General features: G+C 47.4%; 1 protein-coding gene across 1 annotated transcript; it reads right to left on the minus strand.

Moving 5' to 3' along the window:
* Positions 1-15: 15 nt before the first annotated feature.
* On the minus strand, positions 16-12,812 carry LOC136610077 (prostaglandin F synthase 1-like). The gene is made up of 9 exons (XM_066589345.1): positions 12,713-12,812; positions 11,320-11,487; positions 11,092-11,208; positions 9,283-9,360; positions 6,233-6,355; positions 5,494-5,603; positions 2,663-2,831; positions 319-401; positions 16-230 (listed from the first exon to the last, which is right to left on the minus strand). The coding sequence occupies exons 1-9, from the start codon at positions 12,797-12,799 to the stop codon at positions 200-202; spliced, it is 966 nt and encodes a 321-aa protein (XP_066445442.1). The 5' UTR covers positions 12,800-12,812; the 3' UTR covers positions 16-199.
* Positions 12,813-23,619: the final 10,807 nt, after the last annotated feature.

Consider the following 23,619-nt stretch of genomic DNA (forward strand, 5'->3'; position numbering starts at 1 on the left):
TATTGTATGTTGCCGGCACCTATAGATTGCCATCGGGTAGTGCTGAACGATTTTTTTGTTTTTTGTACATTTACAAAAACAATCCATATAAAAAAAAACTGTTTACCGCCCCCTAGTGTTGGAATCTGCTGAATTATGTAACTAATAGGGTTTATGCTATGAAGCCAGAGCAATCGGCCAGGGCTCTTAGCATGCGTGATTAAAAGGGGAAGTGCGGGTGCTCGATCCACCTGAAATACAAAGGGGTACATTCAGTATAAAGGAAGGGCTAAAAAACTAAAACCAAACTAAAATGGGAAACTGATGAAAGCCACTTACTGCTTGAAGTCGTGGTAACGCAGGTCCCTATGGAGGGCATGGAGAGCCTTCATGTCCTCCTCACTTAATTGAAAGTCAAAAACCTGCGAGAAAAGTAAAAGAAAAGTCATCAAAATCGGATATTGTTTTCTCTCATGAAAATAAAGTGCAAAAGAATGTTGGATTTTTGGGGACAATAAAAGCAGCAACAATCTGAGGCGAAGCGGAACATGAGAACACCCTGCAGGCCACATGATGCATCCCGACAGGCGAAGCGGAACATGAGAACACCCTGCAGGCCACATGATGCATCCCGACAGGCGAAGCGGAACATGAGAACACCCTGCAGGCCACATGATGCATCCCGACAGGCGAAGCAGAACATGAGCGACACCCTGCAGGCCACATGATGCATCCCGACAGGCGAAGCAGAACATGAGCGACACCCTGCAGGCCACATGATGCATCCCGACAGGCGAAGCAGAACATGAGCGACACCCTGCAGGCCACATGATGCATGCCGACAGGTGAAGCAGAACATGAGAACACCCTGCAGGCCACATGATGCATCCCGACAGGTGAAGCAGAACATGAGAACACCCTGCAGGCCACATGATGCATCCCGACAGGTGAAGCAGAACATGAGAACACCCTGCAGGCCACATGATGCATCCCGACAGGTGAAGCAGAACATGAGCGACACCCTGCAGGCCACATGATGCATCCCGACAGGTGAAGCAGAACATGAGCGACACCCTGCAGGCCACATGATGCATCCCCCGACAGGCAGCCCACATGATGGATCCCCCGACAGGTGAAGCAGAACATGAGAACACCCTGCAGGCCACATGATTAATCCCCCAACAGGTGAAGCAGAACATGAGAACACCCTGCAGGCCACATGATGCATCCCGACAGGTGAAGCAGAACATGAGCGACACCCTGCAGGCCACATGATGCATCCCGACAGGCGAAGCAGAACATGAGAACACCCTGCAGGCCACATGATGCATCCCGACAGGCGAAGCAGAACATGAGCGACACCCTGCAGGCCACATGATGCATCCCGACAGGCGAAGCAGAACATGAGCGACACCCTGCAGGCCACATGATGCATCCTCCAACAGGCGAAGCAGAACATGAGCGACACCCTGCAGGCCACATGATGCATCCCCCGACAGGCAGGCCACATGATGGATCCCCCGACAGGTGAAGCAGAACATGAGAACACCCTGCAGGCCACATGATAAATCCCCCGACAGGTGAAGCAGAACATGAGAACACCCTGCAGGCCACATGATGCATCCTCCGACAGGCGAAGCAGAACATGAGCGACACCCTGCAGGCCACATGATGCATCCTCCGACAGGCGAAGCAGAACATGAGCGACACCCTGCAGGCCACATGATGCATCCCGACAGGCGAAGCAGAACATGAGCGACACCCTGCAGGCCACATGATGCATTCCGACAGCTGAAGCAGAACATGAGCGACAACCTGCAGGCCACATGATGGATCCCCCGACAGGCGAAGCAGAACATGAGCGACACCCTGCAGGCCACATGATGGATCCCAACAGGCGAAGCAGAACATGAGCGACAGCCTGCAGGCCACATGATGGATCCTCCGACAGGCGAAGCAGAACATGAGCGACACCCTGCAGGCCACATGATGGATCCCAACAGGCGAAGCAGAACATGAGCGACAGCCTGCAGGCCACATGATGCATCCCGACAGGCGAAGCAGAACATGAGCGACACCCTGCAGGCCACATGATGCATCCTCCGACAGGCGAAGCAGAACATGAGCGACACCCTGCAGGCCACATGATGCATCCTCCGACAGGCGAAGCAGAACATGAGCGACACCCTGCAGGCCACATGATGCATCCTCCGACAGGCGAAGCAGAACATGAGCGACACCCTGCAGGCCACATGATGCATCCTCCGACAGGCGAGGCAGAACATGAGCGACACCCTGTAGGCCACATGATGCATCCCGACAGGCGAAGCAGAACATGAGCGACACCCTGCAGGCCACATGATGCATCCCGACAGGCGAAGCAGAACATGAGTGACACCCTGCAGGCCACATGATGCATCCCGACAGGCGAAGCAGAACATGAGCGACACCGTGCAGGCCACATGATGGATCCCCCGACAGGCGAAGCAGAACATGAGCGACACCGTGCAGGCCACATGATGCATCCCGACAGGTGAAGCAGAACATGAGTGACACCCTGCAGGCCACAGCGAAGCATCCCCTGACAGGCGAAGCAGCAGTATTATATAGAAGCCCCAGTGGAGCCGACAGTCGATATTAATCTACAAAGGAGAATCAGCTGGTTTCTATTAACTATATTCACCTGGAAGTTCTCTTTGATCCTCTGGGAGTTGAAACTTTTAGCAACAACACAAATCCCGTGCTGCAACACAAAGCGGATGGCCACCTGCGCCGCGCTGCGCTTCAGCTTCTTGGCTATTTTATTTAAGACAGGGTCTTCTAGTACTTTAGCGCAATCCTTATCCTCAACACTGGAAGACAGCAAATAAAGGCATTCCACATGTAAGGCAGCTGATAAACCGTTATCTCCCACCCCCACGGGTCACATTAGATTTCCTTTCTTAAATCCCCCCCACCCCACAAAAAAAGGTTTATAGTGGATTTCATAACGCCGAGCTAATATAGCAGAGAAATAAAATGCTTTTCATGAAGGTACTTCTCTAGTGGGTATATTCTTGTACATAGGGGGCAGTATTATAGTAGTTATATTCTTGTACATAGAGGGCAGTATTATAGTAGTTATATTCTTGTACATAGGGGGCAGTATTATAGTAGTTATATTCTTGTACATAGAGGGCAGTATTATAGTAGTTATATTCTTGTACATAGGGGGCAGTATTATAGTAGTTATATTCTTGTACATAGGGGGGCAGTATTATAGTAGTTATATTCTTGTACATAGGAGGCAGTATTATAGTAGTTATATTCCTGTACATAGGAGCAGTATTATAGTAGTTATATTCTTGTACATAGGGGGCAGTATTATAGTAGTTATATTCTTGTACATAGGGGGCAGTATTATAGTAGTTATATTCTTGTACATAGGGGGCAGTATTATAGTAGTTATATTCTTGTACATAGGAGGCAGTATTATAGTAGTTATATTCTTGTACATAGGAGGCAGTATTATAGTAGTTATATTCCTGTACATAGGAGCAGTATTATAGTAGTTATATTCTTGTACATAGGGGGCAGTATTATAGTAGTTATATTCTTGTACATAGGGGGCAGTATTATAGTAGTTATATTCTTGTACATAGGGGGCAGTATTATAGTAGTTATATTCCTGTACATAGGGGGCAGTATTATAGTAGATATATTCTTGTACATAGGAGCAGTATTATAGTAGTTATATTCCTGTACATAGGAGGCAGTATTATAGTAGTTATATTCTTGTACATAGAGGGCAGTATCATAGTAGTTATATTCTTGTACATAGAGGGCAGTATTATAGTAGTTCTATTCTTGTACATAGGGGGCAGTATTATAGTAGTTATATTCTTGGACATAGGAGGCAGTATTATAGTAGTTATATTCTTGTACATAGGGGGCAGTATTATAGTAGTTATATTCTTGTACATAGGGGGCAGTATTATAGCAGTTATATTCTTGTACATTGGGGGCAGTATTATAGTAGTTATATTCTTGTACATAGGGGGCAGTATTATAGTAGGTATATTCTTGTACATAGGGGGCAGTATTATAGTAGTTATATTCTTGTACATAGGGGGCAGTATTATAGTAGGTATATTCTTGTACATAGGGGGCAGTATTATAGTAGGTATATTCTTGTACATAGGGGGCAGTATTATAGTAGTTATATTCTTGTACATAGGGGGCAGTATTATAGCAGTTATATTCTTGTACATTGGGGGCAGTATTATAGTAGTTATATTCTTGTACATATGGGGCAGTATTATAGTAGTTATATTCTTGTACATAGGGGGCAGTATTATAGCAGTTATATTCTTGTACATTGGGGGCAGTATTATAGCAGTTATATTCTTGTACATAGGGGGCAGTATTATAGTAGGTATATTCTTGTACATAGGGAGCAGTATTATAGTAGTTATATTCTTGTACATAGGAGGAGTATTATAGTAGTTATATTCTTGTACATATGGGGCAGTATTATAGTAGTTATATTCTTGTACATAGGGGGCAGTATTATAGCAGTTATATTCTTGTACATAGGAGGAGTATTATAGTAGTTATATTCTTGTACATAGGGAGCAGTATTATAGTAGTTATATTCTTGTACATAGGTAGCAGTATTATAGTAGTTATATTCTTGTACATAGGGGGCAGTATTATAGTAGTTATATTCTTGTACATAGGGGGCAGTATTATAGTAGTTATATTCTTGTACATAGGGGGCAGTATTACAGCAGTTATATTCCTGTACATAGGGGGCAGTAATATAGTAGTTATATTCTTGTACATAGGGGGCAGTATTATAGTAGTTATATTCTTGTACATAGGGGGCAGTATTATAGTAGTTATATTCTTGTACATAGGGGTAGTATTATAGCAGTTATATTCTTGTACATAGGGGGCAGTATTATAGCAGTTATATTCCTGTACATAGGGGGCAGTAATATAGTAGTTATATTCTTGTACATAGGGGGCAGTATTATAGTAGTTATATTCTTGTACATAGGGGGCAGTATTATAGTAGTTATATTCTTGTACATAGGGGTAGTATTATAGTAGTTATATTCTTGTACATAGGGGTAGTATTATAGCAGTTATATTCTTGTACATAGGGGGCAGTATTATAGTAGTTATATTCTGTTTAACAGATGACACTGTTACATTATACCTTTTTTCAATACCAAAGCATTTATATTACAGCTCCACTACATCTGTCGGTATATCATGCACTGCTGTGTAGTTTTGTTCCCCCCTCTGTAGTACCCACAGGCAGTAGTATATAACTACATTTAAACCATGTAACGTATAGCAAACATTCGTGTTGGACAATAGCTCTCTCTTGCAGTTATAATCTATCCTTTTGCCTCCATTTACTTTCTGCACTAGTGTTGTCTTGTTTAGGGGTCCTGGTGTCCCGCTGTCTTCTGTAGTCCTATGATACCATCACAGAGTAAACCATTATACTGTAGTTGTTCTTACCAGCCCGCCGCTTTGCTGGACCCCAGTACAGCATATCCAATCACCGCAATGTCATGAGACTTGCAGAATTCCAGTAGTTTTTTCTGACTGAGATATATGTGAGTTTCTATCTGTGTAAAGATTAATACAATTAATTAAGGAGTTGAAAGTTCTTAAACTGGTTGTCCAGTTGACCTGTCCGGAAAATAGGCCATCAAGAGTAGATTAGCAGGGGTCTGTCACTCAGGACCCCCCACTGATCAGCTGTTTGCCAGGTCACTGCACTCCTGCACTGAAAGGATTTCTGCAGGAAGCAGATAGCTCTGTTCTTACTGTAGTGGCCAAGCTTGGTATTGCAGACTAAGTCCTCTGTTAATGTCAAAGGGAGCTTGGGGTGTGACAGCAAGACTCTCCACTGCAGTAAGAATGAAGCTGCGTTTCTGTAGAAATCAGCCCAGAGCACCAGTTTACTGGCTTTGGTGAACGGCTGATGCACAGGGTCCTGGGGGACTGAACTCACCAGTTTACTATTGATGACCCATCTTGTGGATTGTCCATCAATAGTTTATAACTGGACAACCCCTCTACGTTTGTTGACAAGCAATATGGCCGTCATTACAGCTCTTACAAGGTTTGTCACTTTGCTTGCAGAGGAACAGACAGAACCAAGAAATGGTGCATAATGAGAAGGGTCCCTGGAGGTCTAATATGTAGAGGTGGGGGAGGGGCTCTAAATCTAAAGGCAATGCAGAATCGTTACCTCCAGGCATGCTGGTTTGTACTTTAGTCCTGGCATGGAGAGAATCTTCTCGATTTGATGGTGATTGAAATTGGAGACTCCGATGGATCGGGTCAGCCCGGCATCTTTGCACTCTTCCAAGGCCTAGGAATAGACAATTTTGTCAGTGCTACATTATATAAAGGGTTGTATGGCGGAGAGCCTCTCCACGGCGCCGCGCCCCCGTACATCGCCCATCCCGCGCTCTGCTTACACACTCAGACTAAACACCCCCCTGGGGGTCCGGCAGACAAGCAAAGGTTTCCCACTTGAATAGGAGCTTTTTGAAAACGCATCTATTAGGACCAAAGCTTTCCAATGAAAGCGGTCACAGGTCTGTCTTTTACATGCGGTTAAAAATTTGATGTAACTTTGACAGTAGGAAATCCCTTAAATAAGCCCTAGCTGCGGCTAAAAAATGAATAAATATATATATATATTAATACATGATCTAGAAGCGCTGTCAGGCTCCGGCTCATGTTCCCCCCGGGTCCCCAGCACTCTTCTTCAGCATGTACTTCTTGCCGGGGATTGAAAAATCCCTGCTGCCTGGAAGCGCTGCCTTTGATTGGCTGAGCGGTTTGACCAAGATTGGTTAAAGCACTCAGCGAATCAGAGGCAGCGCTTCTTCAATTGCCGGCTAGAAGTACATGATGAAGAAGATTGGGGGACCAGGACAGTGCTTCTAGGTGATAAATATATTATTTTTTCCTGCAGCTATGTCTTCTTTTTGGAGTAGGGCTTATACCCCCCCCCCCTCTCCCCCGGAAATCCCTGCCTTCATCTTATTGCTGTCAATGGGGTGGGAGCAGCGCCAGCCCCATTAAAAGCAATGAGAGAAGATTGCGCTCCTCTGTTGCAGCTGTGACAACTGTGGCAGGGGATTCCTCTATCCCTGAACACTGTGAAAGCATCGTGGGGATGAAGGAATCCTCTGCCACAGCTGTCACAACTGTGGATCCCATTGCTTTTAATGGGGCCAGCGCTGCTGCCGCCCCATGGAGAGCAATGGGATGAAGGCAACCCCTGCAGTGATGATATTTTTCCCGCCCCCAGAAAGCACTGTCTCTGATTGGCCGAGTGTTGTGTCCTGTTCAATGAATGCTGTGACCAATCAGAGGCGGCACTCAGCTACTCAGCCAATCAGAGGCAGCGCTTTCTGGAGGCAGGGATTTTTCAATCCCCGGCCATCAGAAATACAGCAGAAGACTTCTGGGGACCAGAGAGAAGAGCCAGAGAGCATTTCTAGGTGAGTCAAGATTTCATTTTATTTTCCTCTGCAGATAGGGCTTATATTTCAAAGCCCTTACCCCCCACCCAAAAATCATCACTGCAGGGTTTGCCTTCATCCCATTGCTATCAATAGGGCGGCAGCAGCGCATTGCAGTCATCTGCCACAGCTATGGCAGGGGATTCCTTCATCCCCGCGGTGAGTCCCTTCATCACTGAACACTGACAGTGCTGTCATAGGACCGCAATCTTCTCCCCATGACGCCGGCCCCATTGATAAGGTGGCGCCCCTGGACGTGACTGCATCTAGGGGTTTCACATGCAAGGAATCCCCTGCTGCAGCTGCCACAGCCGCAGCAGGGTATAGCAATGGGGCCGCACTTTTATGTGCAAATTCTACCATCATGTGACCGCACAACAAGTGTGAATAAAAAAACGCATCTAGCGCTTCAGTCACAGGTTATTATACATGCGTTTAGTTTTCACGGACCTATACATCCATGAAAAAGACCGCCTGCCTGACTGAGCCCTAATACAAGCCTCCCTGACTTCTCTAGACCATGCCCGATCCTCTGGAACGCTCTACCCCAAAACAACCGGCCAATTCCCGATGCACGGAAGTTCAGCTGCGCCTAAAAGATGCGCCTCTTCATAGAAGCATACCAAACCTCCTGATCTGGTCCACCACCCCACAATACGCCCCCTGCCCCTCCCTATAACTTTTTTTTACTTTTGACTATGATGTACCCTTCCTGCCCCGCACCGCCTGCAGTTGGTGTCCTAAGAACTGTATATTGCCGTGCTCCCCCTCGCTCCACCTCTTGCCTCTGTACCTTCTGTTATTACCCCCAACCCCCTTTATTTCCAAGTTATTGAATATCATATGTGACTTTGGTCATTTCTGTAATTTCCGTATTGTTTGTGTTCCCCGTGTGCCTCGAATGCGGGAATAAGTTGGCGCTATACAAATAAAGATCATCATCTCCAGCTTTCCAAGCTGTTGTTGGGGCAGCTGCCATGACCGGTTGGAGGCGATCAGCGGACCGCACTGTTCAGCCTCGTTACGGAGAGGAGGGTCTTTCACAGTGTGGTGCAGCCAATAGCGGTGAGGTTCTATCCTGGATACCTTGTTCTAGTTCCAAATACGTAGTTCTGGTCCCGTCTTGTCTAGTCTGTCCAATCAGTGTGTCTCGCTCCTTGGTTTTCTAGTCCGGTCCGTTTCTGTCTTCGGTCACTCCAGCATTTGCCCATTTAGTCTCTGGTCTGGGTCTCGTGACCCCTTGTTCTACACATCTTTGTTCTCGCTGTATTGATACGCGCTTTATATCTATATGTCTTATACTGTTTGGCTCTACTGTAAGCCCCGGAGCATCCAAGTCCTGGCAGCCATGTCAGTGCCCAGGAAACGCCACTGCTGAGGGTGATGCCCAAGACGTCTGCTTAGCATCCAGCTGGACAGTTCTAATCAGTCGATATGATCAGAGGGGGTCGTGGCTGGCCGTAACCGTTCCCTGCAGCCATTACAAGTGAGGTATGGTATTACACCCTGAACATTCACATAGAGGGTTGGCCGTATAATCAATGGATGGGCTGGATGACGAGAGCCAGAGCTGCTCTGTGTGGGCGGCTCTCCACTGACTAACACAGAGGGGCCCCCGTGGGCCACCCACCACAATGAAAAAGAAATTCCACTCAAGAATATAGCGTGAGAACAACCAAGCGGTTACAGTCCCGGCCTAAACGTGTCAGAGGAGACAGATTGGCCTAGAGCCACCTTTGTAAAACCAGTCCTTATAACTTACCTTCCATAATTGCCAGAAATCTGTTTTATGGAAAATCAGTTTCCCATGTTCATCCTTGGGGCAGGGATCGTCTCCAGACTGGAGGAGAAAGAGAAAAAAGGACAATTCAGTCATTTTCATATTTACAGTCAAAGGGGCGTTTCCATCTCAGCCAAGCATGGTGGGCGGGGCTGACAGAAACAGAAGAGCTTGGCTGAGATTTGCCATTTCTGCAACTTCCATTGACCTTTAATGAAGTTATGGTAACCGCGCAGTGTAGGGCACGTGGCTGGTTCTGCCTTCCCAACTGGTTCCTAGCTTCTGCATTCAGGGTGCCAGAGTAGTGGGAACCAGAACAGAAGATCTATGCAAGTCCCACATCTAGAACCTACACCTACCAAATGCCTGTGGATATGCCATAAGATTCTAACATCAAAATATCCCTTAACCCTTTGCAATCCAATTTTGGATTCAGGGTTTCCTAGGGGGTTTTCTCTTTCTGCCGTTATATAACGGCACCATCTGCTGGCTAGAGCCAGTACTGCAGTATGGGACATGCTGGAGAGGCCCCCGACAGAGCAGCCAGTAATATACAGTAAGCATACCCTGCCGTATGTCTTCTGACATCAGAACTGTACAGCCTTCAATCAGAATGTTGGAAGACGTCAGACAGTGGATTGGAAAGGGTTAATGCCCCAAGATGTCAGATTACATCCTACGGATGGCATGGAGTCAGAAGCTGTGCCGGGGTCATCTGCAGTGAGAACCGTCTGTGACCGACACCTGGACTCTTGATGCAACAGCGGAGATGGGTGGGGTCGCCGATCCCCGCCGTTAACACCTTACATGCTGTAATAAATGTAAAGGGTTCACAGAGGGGGGAGTGCTCCCTCTGTCTCATCATGAGCCCTTCATATGTAATCATGGAGGGTTGTCCTGACCTAGGAGCGCTATTATCGATAATACATTGAAATCATAGCTTTACAGGTTCAAGTCCCTACAGACAAAAAATGTGAAAAAAAAACAACTTTTTTTGCACCCTTTCCCCGTCTATAGAAACCCATGTGGTATAATCACATCTGTAAGGAGACGTACAAGACGCCGGACACTCGTTATCCTGCAGTGCAAACACTAACGGAATAAAAACAGACGTGCAATAAAAGTGATCAATAACGCCATATGGGCCCCAAAATGGTTCCAGTTGATGAAATTTTCTCCCTTCCCTACAAAAAATGTAAAACAAACCCCAGCGCAGAAATGCAAGTGAAACCCCCGTGTGAACCCAAAATATGGCACCAATAACACCCCAGCCCGTCACCGACCTCTGAGCCCCGTGGGGCCACGCCGAAGGACGAATACAGAAGCTATGGCTTTTGAAAAGTGGAAATGAAAATCCCTAAAAATCTTTGTGCTCTTAGGCCGCGTCACTAAAGGGTTAAGTCACAAACTATTAGCAACGTTACATCATGTATTCTTCTCTAGCCACAACCAGAGCTGCATTCAAATTAGTTTTGTTAGCCCACCCAGTCCTAGTTAAACCCTACAACTCCCTGCTTCCTCCCGCTGATTGAATTCCTGTAAGAAGCCTTCTATGCTGCTCTGGATGTGACTGGAGTATAAGCAAAATAACAATGTAACACTTCAACACAAGGCGAGACCCTCCTATTGCAAACGAAGCCCCAGTGCTCTGCTGGACCGGTCAGCGGGGCCCATTGACTCAGGGTGCGGCTGCTGAGGGTTTGTCATTAACGGAATAATAGTGCTGAAAGCGGTTACAATGTAACAAAGCCGTCTGCAGAATGAGGCGACACAACCCAGAACCGGACTCACCTTAAAGCCTATGGGGGTTTGCACAAGGTAGAGGTCTATGTAATCCAGCTGCAGGTCCTTCAGCGTTTTCTCCAGGGCGGGTCGGACCCTCTCAGGCGTGTGGTTGTTGTTCCAAAGCTGCAGACAGAAATAAATAACTGAGCATTGCCCTCTAGTGGCCAGGTCCATGAGAAAAATGGCCAAAACATGAATACTGTGAGAGATTAAAAGCCTTCAGAAAAATGTTACCTTCCCGGTGTAAAAAATGTCTTCCCTCTTCACGGTTTTATCAGCAATCTTTGCTTTAATGGCCTGGCCGACCTGGGGTTCATTCATGCATACAGAGGCGCCATCAATGAGGCGATATCCCACCTGAATGGCGCACTCGGTGCTCTGCAGAGCCTGGTCCTTGGAGGTCTGTGTGTGATAAGCAATCGTGAATAGAAGGTTATGTTATTCTAAGGTTTATAGCATTAAATACAAAGTATATATATATATACACACACATAATGTATGTCTCTGTTCTGTGGTCTGATGGGTGGGGGGGGGGGGGGGGGAATCACAGTAAGGCCCCCTGCACACGAGCGGAAATTCCGTGGCGGGATTTCCCACACATTTTCCGCCCGTGCCCGCTGCCATAGAATCGCATTAGATAATGTAATCCTAGGCAGACGGCCGTGATTTGTCTGCGTGAAAACACACGCAAAAAACAAATCGCGGCATGTTCTACTTCAAGAGGGGCCAGCTCCGCTCTGTGCATGTGCCAGCTGGGCGGCAGCCGGCAAACAGCGCAGAGAGGAGAGAGCGGGTGAGCCACAGCTCTCTGCAGGGGCACGGGTCCGCATACCTCTGCAAGAATTCTCGCAGTGGGATCCGACTCGGCCGTCTGCAGGCGGACAAAGTCTCCTGCACTGGAAACAAGGGTCCTCCCATTCTAGATTCATCTACAAGCCAGAGCGGCGAGTTGCTATGAAGATCATCTCCCCCTCTGAAGGGCCAGACATGGACCTGCATCACACAGTCAGCCCGTTGATTTAAAAGAAAACAGTGTACTACTTCACTACACCTGCGGGGGAGCTGCAAGAAAATGGAACACTTCCTGCTAAGTTCCTCCGCAGATAACAGTTCGGCGCTGGGACTCCCTGCAGTAGATAGGTTGGGGTGACCTTATCTCTTGGGACACTTCTAACATAAATGAGTTGTTAGTATGGAGCAGGGTCGGAGCCGGTCCCACTCCATGGGATGCTGATTAGGTAAAGCACTCTCTGCATGTCCTGTTCTCTCTGCATGTCCTCTTCCTGTTCTCTCTGCATGTCCTGTTCTCTCTGCATGTCATTTAAAACCACAGGATCCGGATCAAGTTTTCTTACCAGGATTTACAAATGGGTATCAATGGAGAAGGTGAGGCTATTCTTATGTGAAGTTGCCCACTCCATGACGGCTGACTCTCATCTGCAACAGCCATTGCCTGTTAACCCTTTAACTGTCAGTTCAGTTGGTAATTTGGCAGTGCATATCAATGCATGCCACCAGCCCGTCTGCACTATAGTGAGAGCCAAAGGCAGTAGGGTGTTCCAGCAGTGTCCCCTTTATCACCACCATAGAGATGTGGCATGGGCAGCATTACCCTACTCTCACTCACCTCTGGTGGGGCAAAGGTGCCGAATCCAAGCACTGGCATTTTATGCCCATCATTCAGCGTTATACAGGAATGTGCCGTGAGCGCCATCGTACACCGTGTCTGGCAATGCACAACTTCTAACACGAGGAGTGTGCTGTATTTATTGCGTTCTAGCCCCACCCTCAGTCATGTAGAATTGGGTGTGTGGCGTCTTCCCAGCCAATGTTACTGCTTAGGGCGTGAACCCCGTAGAAGGAGGGCATGGATCTTTGCATCATCATGGCAAACAAACCGTTTAATTGCGCTTCGGGGCATAATTAGTAAAGCTCAGCCACATACAGAACTTTGAATCGCCGCTTCTTTGTGAGCATGGACAATGACCAGCTCCGCATGAAAGGTAATGTTAGGACACACCTGAGGGACAGACAAGAACTAACACTCTGAGCGGTGAGCAGGTAGTTCGCGGCTCGGAGGAAACCACCTCCAGGCTCAGCCCTTATTGATGATAACAGGAGCTTTGGAGAAAAGGCTTTGGGCGTTCTACGGGAGTCTCAACAAACAGGCCATGAAATCCGACACGCTCGTCTATGATCTTCTTAAAGGAGACGAGGCAGCACACAGGATGGTTAAGGGTTGGAGTTTACCACAATGGGTTTTTTTTTAAAAACATCACATTTTTTTAAGTAGTTTTTCAAACCAAAGTAAGAAATGGATCCAGCAGGAAGGGGCCAATGTCTATTCTTCTTGGATCTACTTCTGGCTTTGGCTCCAAAAACTGCTACACAAACCTCTATGTCACAAATGGCAAACAGACGACATGCAGCCTCGTTTTCTGCAGCCTGCCGGGCGTGCCTAATAAAGAGGTTAACCAGGCAGTGCCAGCCAGGATGCATCGGGGTCGGTGCAAAAGCTGCTGTTCCAACTCTTGTGTAGTGGCTGGTGCTTTAAATTGCAGACACAGGACTTATTAACCCTTTGCAATGCAATTTTGGATTCAGGGTTTCCTAGGGGGCTTTCTCTTTCTGCCATTATACAATGACGCCATCTGCTGGCTAGAGCCAGTACTGTGGTATGTGACATGCTGGAGAGGCCCCCGACAACAGAGAGGCCAGTAATCTACAGTAAGAACACCCTGCCAGACGTCTTCCGACATCAGAGCTGTACAGGCTTCAATCAGAATGTCTTTAGACGTCAGACAGTGGATTCGAAAGGGTTAAAATGAATAGGAAAAAATCTGCACTCACAGGCACAGGGCGCATTTAGATGATCATATATCGGCTGGGTTTTCATACCCAGCCGATATACGTCATCCCTCCCTGCAGGGGGAGGAAGCTGGAAGAGTCGGGAGCAGTGTACTGAGCTTTCGCTTCCTCTCCACCCCCTCTCCGCCCCTCGCCACTATTTGCAATAGGAGGGGCGGAACGGGGGCGGAGATACACACGGGAACTTAGCCCCACCCCCTCCCATTGCAAATAGTGGCGAGGGGCGGAGAGGGGGTGGAGAGGAGGCGGGAGCTCAGTGCACAGCTCCCGGCTCTTCCAGCCTCCTCCCCCTGCAGAGAGAGACGCTGTATATCGTCTGAATGCACTCTCAGCAGCAGTCCCAGAAGATTGGAAAAGTGAAAATGCTTTTTCTATCTTCAAAAACGAGCAGAAGATGGACCCAGGAAACTACAGGCCTGTGAGCCTGACTTCTACACCGCAAAAGATTTTTGAACAAATTAATAAACAGCATGTATGCAAGGACTTGGATGAGACTGGAGTAATTAACCAGAGCCAGCATGGGTTTGTAACAAACAAGTCATGTCAGACTAATCTAATTTCCTTCTATGACAGAATCACTGACTGGGTCGACCAGGGAAATGCGGTGGATACAGTATATCTTGGCTTTAGTAAAGCATTTGACAAAGTATATCATACCATACTTATTGATGAAATGACCAAATCTGGGATTGACAAGGCAACTGTTAGGTGGATTCATAACTGGCTGAGTGATCGTACTCAAAGAGTGGTCATAAATGGCTGCACATCCAAGTGGAAGAATGTATCAAGTGGGGAAACACAAGGCTCTGTCCTGGGCCCAGTGTTGGTCAACATTGTTATAAATGATCTGGAGGATCAAATGATTTGCTGATGACACAAAGCTAGGAGGGATAGCTAACACTAAAGAGAGAGAGGGTATCTAGAAAAGCTTGAACAGTGGTCGGTGACTAACAGAATGGTATTTAATAAGGAGAAATGCAAAGTCCTCCATCTGGGCAAGAAAAATGAAGAAAGCACATAGAAAATGGGAGGAATTGGGCTAAGCAGCAGCACATGTGAAAAGACTTGTGTACTAATAGATCACAGACTGAACATGAGCCAACAATGTGATGCAGCAGCCAAATAGACAAACACAATTCTGGGATGTAATAGGAGAACCATAGAGTCTAGATCACGTGGGGTCATTATCCCCTCTACTCTTCCTTAGTCAGACCTCATCTGGAATACTGGGTCCAGTTCTGGGCACCCCACTTTATAAAAGACATAGACAAACTGGAGCAAGTTCAGAGAAGAGTTACCAAGATGGTGAGCGGTCTGCAAATCATGTCCTATGAGGAACGGTTAAAGGATCTGGGAATGTTTAGCAGAAGAGAAGGCTGAGAGGAGACTTAGTAGCTGTCTACAAATATCTGAAGGGCTGTCACAGTGCAGAGGGATCAGCCCTATTCTCATCTGTACAAGGAAAGACTAGAAGCAATGGGATGAAACTGAAAGGGAGGAGACACAGACTAGATATTAGACAGTGAGGGGGATCAATGAGTGGAACAGGTTACCATGGGAGGTGGGGAGTTCTCCTTCAATGGAAGTCTTCAAACAAAGCGTTCCAACTCTTCCATCCTATGATTTTCTGTTAAATGGTGCCATTAAAAATGCAACTTGTCTCACAAAAAACAAACTCATACAGATATGTCACCAGAAAAATCAAAAAGTTAAGGATCCCAGGATGGCAGCATGTGACCAGGATGCAGGAGCAGCAGTGACCGCGGGTCATGAATGGCCTAAAAGGTAACCTGTTTGCTATGTTAATATGTGTCTTTCACAGATCCCGGTGATGGGTGTGGGCTGTGCGGCTGCTTCGCTCACTTTGTGGTGAGCTGTGACCAAGCTGAAGTGTAAAGTCCTGTACAGCAAGCACTGGTTGTGGCTGTAAGGCCTCCTTCACATTGGCAACAAAGTCGCGTGATTTTGTCGCGTTCCTACAATGCTACTTATCGCATGTATGTGAAGTCCGTGGTTTCCTATGGGTTCCGTCACACACGTGATGTTTTGCAGGATGGGACAACCCAACACAAAAACCTCACAGGTCCGGCGGCACACAAGGTTTTGTAGCCCCTGTGTCCCTATGGAGCCCTCCTCTCTGTTGCATCGCATCACATGAAAACACGATTTTCGTGAGATACAGCTTGGATAGTAGGAAATCCCACTGTAAAAACTATAATCTAAGCCCTGGCCCTCGGCAGGAAAACTATCGCTCCTAGTCAGTTGTCGGGAGGACTGTAGGAGCTGAGGTACTCCCAGTTGTGTCTAAGATGTTCTTGCCCTGTGCCTTAGATTTTCTTTCTTTTTCTCACGCAGGGCAAGCTTTTGTTGATTCCGGGGCCGCGGCAAATTTTGTTAATTTTAATTTTGTGGCTCAGATTTCTGGTTCCTTGGTGTTTAGACCTTCTGATTCAGGTTTCTGGGGTAGACTCCACTCCATTACGCGCTGGCCTCGTCAGTCTATCTACCCCAGAGTTAAAATTGACTCTAGGAGCCTTGCATACTGAGTCTATGAGTGGACATAGTCTTAGGGCTACCTTGGTTTAGAGAACACAATCCCATTATTAATTGGGACACTCTGGATCTGGTCTAGTGGGGTCCCCGATGTACCAATCCCATGTGTCCTGTGAACCTAGATACCTCTGTTTGTGAGGTGTTACCACACTATATCTCTGAATTTTCTGACGTTTTCTTTAAGAAGCTATCTGAGGTTTTGCCTCCCCATAGAGATTTTGACTGTAAGATTGATTTGGTCCCAGGTGCCAAACTTCCTAAGGTTCGGATCTACAACATAACTGTCCCTGAGAGGGAGTCCATGAAGGACTATATTCAGGACAGTTTGGCCAAGGGGCACATCCGACCCTCTGAGTCTCCTACTGATGCCGGGTTTTTCTTCGTCAAGAAGAAGGAGGGGGTCTCCGGCCCTGTACAGATTACAGAGAGCTCAACAAAATAATCATCAGAAACCAATATACTCTTCCTCTCATCCCCGACCTCCACAATCAGGTTTCCGGGGCCCAGTGGTTCTCTAAACTCAACCTAAGAGAAGCTTATAATCTAATTCGTATACGGGAAGGGGATGAGTGGAAGATGGCCCTTAATACACCCCTTGGCCACTTCGAATACCTCGTTATGCCTTTTGGGTTATGTAATGCCCCAGCTATTTGCCAAGGGTTTATGAAATCCATTTTCCAGGATCTCATGGGTGTGTTCGTTGTATACCTGGATGACATCCTGATTTTCTCCTCTGACTGGGAGACACTCCGTGTCCAGGTACGAACCGTGCTGACTCCCCTCAGGGCTAACAAATTGTTCGCTAAATTTGAAAAATGTGTTTTTGTGTGTCCAGAAAATCTCATTCTTGGGATACATCATTACACCATGCGATATTCCGATGGATCTGCTAAAGGTGAAAGCGATCACAGAATGGGCGCAGCCAGTCACCTTAAAAGCGTGACAACGCTTCCTTGGGTTCACTGACTACTATCATAAATTTATTAAGAACTTCTCTGTGGTGGCAAAGCCTTTAATGGATCTCACCAGAAAGTGGGCTGATGTGAGTACTTGGTCTTCTGATGCTCTTGTGGCCTTGTCTACCCTGAAGGCTGCCTTCCCTTCTGCGCCCGTCCTCATCCAGCCTGAGCTATCCTGTCCGTTTGTGGTGGAGGTAGACGCCTCCCAGTTTGGAGTTGGAGCGGTACTGTCTCAAGGTCCCTCCACACTCACGAACCTGAGAACTTGTACCTACTTTTCCAAGAAGTTCTCGTCTACTGAACAAAATCACGACATTGGCAATTGGGAATACTAGCTATTAAAGGGGTTGTCCCGCGGCAGCAAGTGGGGTTATACACTTCTGTATGGCCATATTAAAGGGGTTGTCCCGCGGCAGCAAGTGGGTCTATACACTTCTGTATGGCCATATTAATGCACTTTGTAATGTACATTGTGCATTAATTATTAGCCATACAGAAGTTATAAAAAGTTATTCACTTACCTGTTCCGTTGCTGGCGTCCTCGTCTCCATGGTTGCCGTCTAATTTTCGCCGTCTAATGGCCAAATTAGCCGCGCTTGCGCAGTCCGGGTCTTCTTCTGTTCTCAATGGGGCTCCGTGTAGCTCCGCCCCGTCACGTGCCGATTCCAGCCAATCAGGAGGCTGGAATCGGCAATGGACCGCACAGAAGCCCTGCGGTCCACGGAGGGAGAAGATGCCGGCGGCCATCTTCACCGGGTAAGTAAGAAGTCACCGGAGCGCGGGGATTCAGGTAAGCGCTGTCCGGTGATCTTTTTTAACCCCTGCATCGGGGTTGTCTCGCGCCGAACGGGGGGGGGGGGGGGGGGGAGTTGAAAAAAAAAAAACACGTTTCGGCGCGGGACAACCCCTTTAAGTGTGCCTTTGAGGAATGGAGGCACATTATGGAAGGAGCACTCCATCAGATCACAGTACTCACAAACCATTAAAACCTCATTTATCTAGACTCCGCTAAGAGGCTGAATGCTCATTAAGCCCGCTGGGCCCTGTTCTTTTCACGGTTCTACTTTTTGGAGACTTACAGACCTGGCCCAAAAAAAGTTAAGGCGGATGCCTTGTCTTGGAGTTTTGGTGCCCCGGAGCCTTCAGAGTCTGAGCCTGAGAGTATTCTCTCCCCCCGGGTGGTTCTCGCTGCTGTCTCCTTCGACCTTTCACCTATTATACACGCTGCTCAACAATCGGCCCCTGAAGCCCTTCCGAAAGGCAAACTTTTTGTTCCTTTGTCATTGAGGTTGAAGGTGTTAGAGGAGACGCATGCTTCAGTCCTACCTGGTCACCCCGGAAACTCAGGAACTTCTATCCAGAGTCTATTGGTGGCCTCATATGGCCGGGGATGTATGGTTGTTTGTGTCCGCATGCCCAGTTTGCACCATGGGGAAGTCTCTGGAGACGTCCTGAGGGTCCTCTTCTCCCCTCTCCCATTCCATCTAGGCCATGGTCCCATCTGTCCATGGACTTTATAATAGATCTGCCTCCCTCGCTTAGGAACACGGTCATTTGGGTTATAGTTGTTTGTTTCACCAAAATGTCACATTTCGTTCCTCTATGCAAGTTACCTAATACCAAGTTATTATCTGCACTGTTTATCAGGGAGGTTGTTCGGCTACATGGGATTCCGGAGGATATAGTCTCGGTTAGAGGGGTGCAGTTCGTCCGCTTCTGGCAAGTTTTCTGCAGTAACCTAAATATTAACTTGTCTTTTTCTTCTGCCTTTCATCCTGAGTCTAACGGACAAACTGAACGCATGAATCAGGAATTGATCCAGCACCTGCGACTATTTGTTTCTGATAATCAGTATCAGTGGGCCAACTACTTACCTCTCGCCCAATTTGCCATCAATACCATGTTCATTCATCTTTCTCACCGCTTTTCTGTAATTATGGTTTCCATCCCTGGTTTACATTCTCTACACCTTCTGCTTCTGACACTCCATCCGCTGATACATCTACTGATGAGCTGGGCACAGCTTGGACCCAGGTTCATAAGAACCTTCAGGGTTCCCAGGAGACACTGCTTCAGGATTCTAAGAAGAGACGCACTATCTCTGCACCTTTTGTGGTTGGGGAGCAGGTGTTACTGTCGTCCAAGAATTTGAGACACAAAGTTCCGTCCCTGAAACTTGCTCCTCGTTTTATCGGTCCGTTCGCTGTTTCTCAGGTTGTTAATCCTGTGGTGTATAAATTGTCCCTTCCTGGGTCTTGGAAGGTTCACAAGGTCTTCCATAAGTGTTTGCTGAAGAGGTACGTGACTCCAGTTCTGCCCGCCCAGAGCCCACCCTCTCCTATGTTGGTACAGGGGGAACTAGAGTACGAGGTCAAAAGAATTATTGATGCCAGACGGGTTAGAGGTGTGTTACAGTACCTGGTGCACTGAAGGGGGATTAGCCCTGGGGACCGTACGGGAGTTCCCGCCAGGGACATGCATGCACCATGTTTGGTCCGTCAGTTCCACAGGGCCTTACCCCTCAAGCCTGCTCCTGGTCGGTGTCTCCCCGTAGGAGTGTGGGTACTGTCATGTCCGGCAGCTCTAGGGGTCTCTGTGCCCACACTACCGGTCCTATAACCCAGGTTGCGGGGGTGCAGCGCAGAGGAGCCCTGGTCTTTGTGACCTCCCCTGGCCACTGTGATCCGGTACGGCGGCTATGGGCGCACACTTCTGTCAGGCTCCCCGCACCATTTTTATGCTATGGATCAGCACCATTGAAGAGTTGGAGGTTTTCTATGATGCCATAAATAATATATTGCCTGGCTGCAGGATAGGATCCAGTATCTGGATGTAATGGGGATCAAAACTGGAACGGGGTTACAAACGGATCTATTCCGTAAGGCGACTGATCGCAACAATGTGCTTCTTTACAGCAGCTGGGATCCTAAGAATACCTTGTAGTCGTCGCCTTGTAGTCGGCTGTGGAGAGTCTGCAGAGCTGTCAGAGACGAGGACATAGACATACGTTACAACCAGACGAGGACATAGACATACGTTACAACCAGACGAGGACATGGACATACGTTACAACCGGACGAGGACATGGACATATGTTACAACCAGACGAGGACATAGACATACGTTACAACCAGACGAGGACATAGACATACGTTACAACCAGACGAGGACATAGACATACGTTACAACCAGACGAGGACATAGACATACGTTACAACCAGACGAGGACATAGACATACGTTACAACCAGACGAGGACATGGACATACGTTACAACCAGACGAGGACATAGACATACGTTACAACCAGACGAGGACATGGACATACGTTACAACCGGACGAGGACATGGACATACGTTACAACCGGACGAGGACATGGACATACGTTACAACCAGACGAGGACATGGACATACGTTACAACCAGACGAGGACATGGACATACGTTACAACCAGACGAGGACATGGACATACGTTACAACCAGACGAGGACATGGACATACGTTACAGCCAGACGAGGACATAGACATACGTTACAGCCAGACGAGGACATAGACATACGTTACAGCCAGACGAGGACATGGACATACGTTACAACCAGACGAGGACATGGACATACGTTACAACCAGACGAGGACATGGACATACGTTACAACCGGACGAGGACATAGACATACGTTACAACCAGACGAGGACATAGACGTACGTTACAACCAGACGAGGACATAGACATACGTTACAACCAGACGAGGACATGGACATACGTTACAACCAGACGAGGACATGGACATACGTTACAACCAGACGAGGACATAGACATACGTTACAGCCAGACGAGGACATGGACATACGTTACAGCCAGACGAGGACATGGACATACGTTACAACCAGACGAGGACATGGACATACGTTACAACCAGACGAGGACATGGACATATGTTACAACCAGACGAGGACATAGACATACGTTACAACCAGACGAGGACATAGACATACGTTACAACCAGACGAGGACATAGACATACGTTACAACCAGACGAGGACATGGACATACGTTACAACCAGACGAGGACATAGACATACGTTACAACCAGACGAGGACATGGACATACGTTACAACCGGACGAGGACATGGACATACGTTACAACCAGACGAGGACATGGACATACGTTACAACCAGACGAGGACATGGACATACGTTACAACCAGACGAGGACATGGACATACGTTACAACCAGACGAGGACATGGACATACGTTACAACCAGACGAGGACATGGACATACGTTACAACCAGACGAGGACATGGACATACGTTACAACCAGACGAGGACATGGACATACGTTACAGCCAGACGAGGACATAGACATACGTTACAGCCAGACGAGGACATAGACATACGTTACAGCCAGACGAGGACATGGACATACGTTACAACCAGACGAGGACATGGACATACGTTACAACCAGACGAGGACATGGACATACGTTACAACCAGACGAGGACATGGACATACGTTACAACCAGACGAGGACATAGACATACGTTACAACCGGACGAGGACATGGACATACGTTACAGCCAGACGAGGACATGGACATACGTTACAACCGGACGAGGACATGGACATACGTTACAGCCAGACGAGGACATGGACATACGTTACAGCCAGACGAGGACATGGACATACGTTACAACCAGACGAGGACATGGACATATGTTACAACCAGACGAGGACATGGACATACGTTACAACCAGACGAGGACATGGACATACGTTACAACCAGACGAGGACATGGACATACGTTACAACCAGACGAGGACATGGACATACGTTACAACCAGACGAGGACATGGACATACGTTACAACCAGACGAGGACATGGACATACGTTACAACCAGACGAGGACATAGACATACGTTACAGCCAGACGAGGACATGGACATACGTTACAGCCAGACGAGGACATGGACATACGTTACAACCAGACGAGGACATGGACATATGTTACAACCAGACGAGGACATAGACATACGTTACAACCAGACGAGGACATGGACATACGTTACAACCAGACGAGGACATGGACATACGTTACAACCAGACGAGGACATGGACATATGTTACAACCAGACGAGGACATGGACATACGTTACAACCAGACGAGGACATGGACATACGTTACAACCAGACGAGGACATGGACATACGTTACAACCAGACGAGGACATGGACATACGTTACAACCAGACGAGGACATAGATGTACGTTACAGCCAGACGTGCCAACAATTGTATATAGGGGATATCTGGTGTTCCCTGCAGCCATTGGGCCCCGATGCTTGAGGCGCACAGAGCGGCAAACTCCCTGTAGTGATAAAAAAGATCATAAAGGAAAGTCCCCTCCGATGGCATTTGTGTCTGGCTTTAACCCTTAAGTGGTAAAATAACAGCCATTGGTCCATTTTGAGTAAGGGGTGTCCCCATAGAGCCTCCTATGATGGCTTTTAGGAGATGTCGTAACACCAAAGAGTGGTTGGTGAATTCATATGAAGGGCAGGGGGTGTTCATGTTGTGGTAACATGATAACAGGGGGCCCGTTTAGTCCCCCATATACAGGGGAGTCTTTTACCTGCCGATCGTCTTTAGTTATTGGGGTCTCCTCTATGTAGGGGAGACCACCATGGAAATAGATCCAGAATAATCAGTCACAAGGGTGAAATAGAGCGGCCCGTGCCAGACATTGGAGAGACATTGGAGAGATACGGGGTCATTGGATTAGCCAACGTCGCTGCAGGGTAATAGATCAGAAGATCCCAGAAGAGGGGGAAACCGAGAGAGAGGGCTCAGGAAGACAGAGATAGAGTGGATACATAGATTAGATACATAGAGTGGATACATAGATTAGATACATAGAGTGGATACATAGATTAGATACATAGATTAGATACATAGAGTGGATACATAGATTAGATACATAGATTAGATACAGAGTGGATACATAGATTAGATACATAGAGTGGATACATAGATTAGATACATAGAGTGGATACATAGATTAGATACAGAGTGGATACATAGATTAGATACATAGAGTGGATACATAGATTAGATACATAGAGTGGATACATAGATTAGATACATAGAGTGGATA

The sequence above is a fragment of the Eleutherodactylus coqui genome, chromosome 2 (genome assembly GCF_035609145.1).
Source record: "Eleutherodactylus coqui strain aEleCoq1 chromosome 2, aEleCoq1.hap1, whole genome shotgun sequence".
Lineage (NCBI taxonomy): Eukaryota > Metazoa > Chordata > Amphibia > Anura > Eleutherodactylidae > Eleutherodactylus > Eleutherodactylus coqui.

Bases quoted from the DNA above. Each gene is read 5' to 3' on its own strand.
- LOC136610077 (XM_066589345.1), bottom strand. From the start codon at position 12,799: ATGGCGCTCACGGCACATTCCTGTATAACGCTGAATGATGGGCATAAA. The intron at 5,604-6,232 runs GTAACGATTCTG...ATCTTTACACAG, and splicing joins ACAAACCAGCATGCCTGGAG to ATAGAAACTCACATATATCT. The intron at 402-2,662 runs GTGAATATAGTT...CTTTTCTCGCAG, and splicing joins GGATCAAAGAGAACTTCCAG to GTTTTTGACTTTCAATTAAG.